Source organism: Galeopterus variegatus, unplaced genomic scaffold (assembly GCF_000696425.1).
Source record: "Galeopterus variegatus unplaced genomic scaffold, G_variegatus-3.0.2 Scaffold1013, whole genome shotgun sequence".
NCBI classification, from domain to species: Eukaryota; Metazoa; Chordata; class Mammalia; order Dermoptera; family Cynocephalidae; genus Galeopterus; species Galeopterus variegatus.
The window spans coordinates 19,657-22,283 of record NW_007727124.1 but is presented as its reverse complement, the minus strand read 5'-3'; the positions used below and the strand labels follow the sequence as shown (position 1 = coordinate 22,283).

The following is a 2,627-nucleotide window of genomic DNA, read 5'->3' as shown; positions in this document are numbered from 1 at the left end:
ACCTGCCTCCCACCTCACCTCTCTTACAGCATTGATGTGGATAAGACCCCAAAAGACCTCAAAGCGTATGTGAGTAATGAAGGTCGCATCGAATATAATGAACCCATGAAGGTGACCAGTGTGTGTAACCTGGACATCTTCTACTTCCCCTTTGACCAGCAGAACTGCACACTCACCTTCAGGTCATTCGTCTACACAGGTAAGTTGCAGTGGGTTATCAGGGATGGGGTGAATAAGAGTAACCAACAAAGCAACAGAAGAAAATGTAAAGAAACCATGAGTAAATGCTGGCAGAGGAGTATGGGTGGACCAAAGAATAAGGGTCTGTGGATGCTTAAATATTTTCCATAAAGACAGAACCCGAGTCTGTCCTGCTCATTGCTATCCCCAGCTCCCAGCAAAGTTCTTGGCATGTGGTAGGCGCTCAGAAATATTGGTAGAATGAAAGGATGGAAAAAGACAGTGCAGTTGAGCCACCAGGAAACTACATATTTAGGAAATGATTTGGGTGCTTCTCCCTTTCAGCGGAACACTTGGTGCTGGGCATGGAGAAAGAAGTGTGGGAATTAACAGACGTGTCCCGGGAGATCGTTCAGGCCTATGGAGAGTGGGAGCTCCTGAGCATAAAGAAGGCAACCCCAAAGATGTCTGTGGGCCCCAACCTGTATGATCAGATCGCGTTCTATGTGAGCTCAGAGGCCCTCACTTCTCCTTCCTTCCTTGCTTATGCACTTGCATAGAATCTCCACCAAATGGCTGTCTCCCAAGTTTCAGGGTCTCTCAATCTCACCAATCCTGCCTGAGGCAGGAACCCTCTCTCCTGGCTGCCCAGCCTCACTCTTCCTCCTAAAGCTCATGGCTCTGGCCTAACTCCTTCTCGGCAGGTTCTATGCCAATTATGAAGCTGCCTTCCACAAGCTTCATATCCTAGGGTGATATCAGACCAATGAACAAGGCAGAAAGAAAACCACTGCTATTCCTGGAAGTGAACTGCTATTCCTGGAAGTGAACTGCTATTCCAGGATTCTGGGTTTCCTCCAAATCCCGTATGCACTTCCCTCTCTCTCTCTCCTCCCTTCAGACCAATGAACAAGGCAGAAAGAAAACCACTGCTATTCCTGGAAGTGAACTGCTATTCCAGGATTCTGGGTTTCCTCCAAATCCCGTATGCACTTCCCTCTCTCTCTCTCCTCCCTACCAGGTGTCTGTCAGGCGCCGGCCCAGCCTCTACATCATAAACCTTCTGATGCCGAGTAGCTTTCTGGTTGCCATCGACGCCATCAGCTTCTACCTGCCAGCAGAAAGCGAGAACCGTGCCCCATTCAAGATAACCCTTCTGCTGGGCTACAACGTCTTCCTGCTCATGATGAATGACTTGCTCCCCACCAATGGCACCTCGCTCATCAGTATGGCCTCTCCCACTTTCTGGGAAGCAAAGGCAGCAGGGGACAGGGAGGAGGATCAGGAGAACTGGCTACGGCTCCACTTAAAGAGGGATTGGGTTCTGAGGAAAGACTGGATTTGAAAGAGGCATAAGAAAAGTTTAGAGATGAATCTGCCCTGGTTTATTTCTCATTTGCTTTGCCCTCAGGTGTCTACTTTGCCGTGTGCCTGTCGCTGATGGTGGTCAGCCTGCTGGAGACCGTCTTCATTACCTACATGCTCTACCTGGCCACCACCCAGCCACCTCCCATGCCTCGGTGGCTCCAAGCCCTGCTGCTGCACTGCACCAGACCAAGGAGATGCTGCCCCACTGCACCCCGGAAGGGAAATAAGGACCTGGGTCTTGTCCCCACCCACCTGCCCGGTAAGGGAAGCCAGCACCGCCCATGCTTCTCCTTCTTAATCTTGCTTCTCAGCTCCTGCCTCCTTCCTGGGCACCCTCCCTTCCCAGTGACCTTCATAGCCCCTGGCTGAGTCTCTGTCCTCTCCACAGACCTGAAGGAGCCAGCAGAGTTGGTGGGGACAGTGCCAGGCCCCAGAGAAGCAGGGTCAAATGGGTGCCCCGAATCAGTGAGGGCTCAGCATGAACGGGAGGCCCAGAAGCAGCACTTGATAGAGCTGTGGGTGCAGTTCAGCCTCATGATGGACACCCTGCTCTTCTGCCTCTACCTGCTCTTGTTGGCCTCCTCCATCATCACGGTCATCGTCCTCTGGAACACCTAAGTGGACATCCACTCTCTCTGACAAACACAGCTTGGCAATTCTCCTGGTCTAGGGCCAGCCAAACCCCGGCCACTTTCCTAATCTTAGTCACTTATCCCCAGTGACTACTGTCTTCTTTTATATTCCAAAAACTCCAACACAATACTACCAAAGAGATTCAGAACAGCGCTGAATAATTTCCTGACTTTTCATATGTCATGGTACCCTTATGTCGGTGTCCCTCAACCACACCTAACTCCTGACTCCCTTATCAATGGAAGTCCAGATCAGTGGATTCTCTCCATGATTAGTCACCTAATAAACAACTTTCCAGGAAGCACTGACTCCGTGGTATATTTATTATAGGTTCACAAACACTGGGGTGGAAAGTCCTTTTGCAGAAGCTTTGATACTTAACCCTAAACAGGTGTAGTCTGATTTCGTTTTTAGGTCTTTCAGACACATTCAAAATTCCATAAGAA

General features: G+C 50.1%; 1 protein-coding gene across 2 annotated transcripts in view; it reads left to right on the top strand.

Annotated features, from left to right (window-relative positions):
• Window positions 1–2,166, top strand: part of LOC103591696 (5-hydroxytryptamine receptor 3E-like) — a 9,659-nt gene extending 7,493 nt beyond the window's left edge. For both annotated transcript variants that reach the window (XM_008574207.1, XM_008574205.1), the window contains 5 exons: window positions 30–199; window positions 526–686; window positions 1,202–1,406; window positions 1,592–1,807; window positions 1,937–2,166. In XM_008574207.1, the coding sequence (XP_008572429.1) occupies window positions 30–199; window positions 526–686; window positions 1,202–1,406; window positions 1,592–1,807; window positions 1,937–2,166 (982 nt within the window). The remainder of the gene's footprint in view (window positions 1–29; window positions 200–525; window positions 687–1,201; window positions 1,407–1,591; window positions 1,808–1,936) is intronic.
• The last annotated feature ends 461 nt before the right edge of the window (window positions 2,167–2,627 follow it).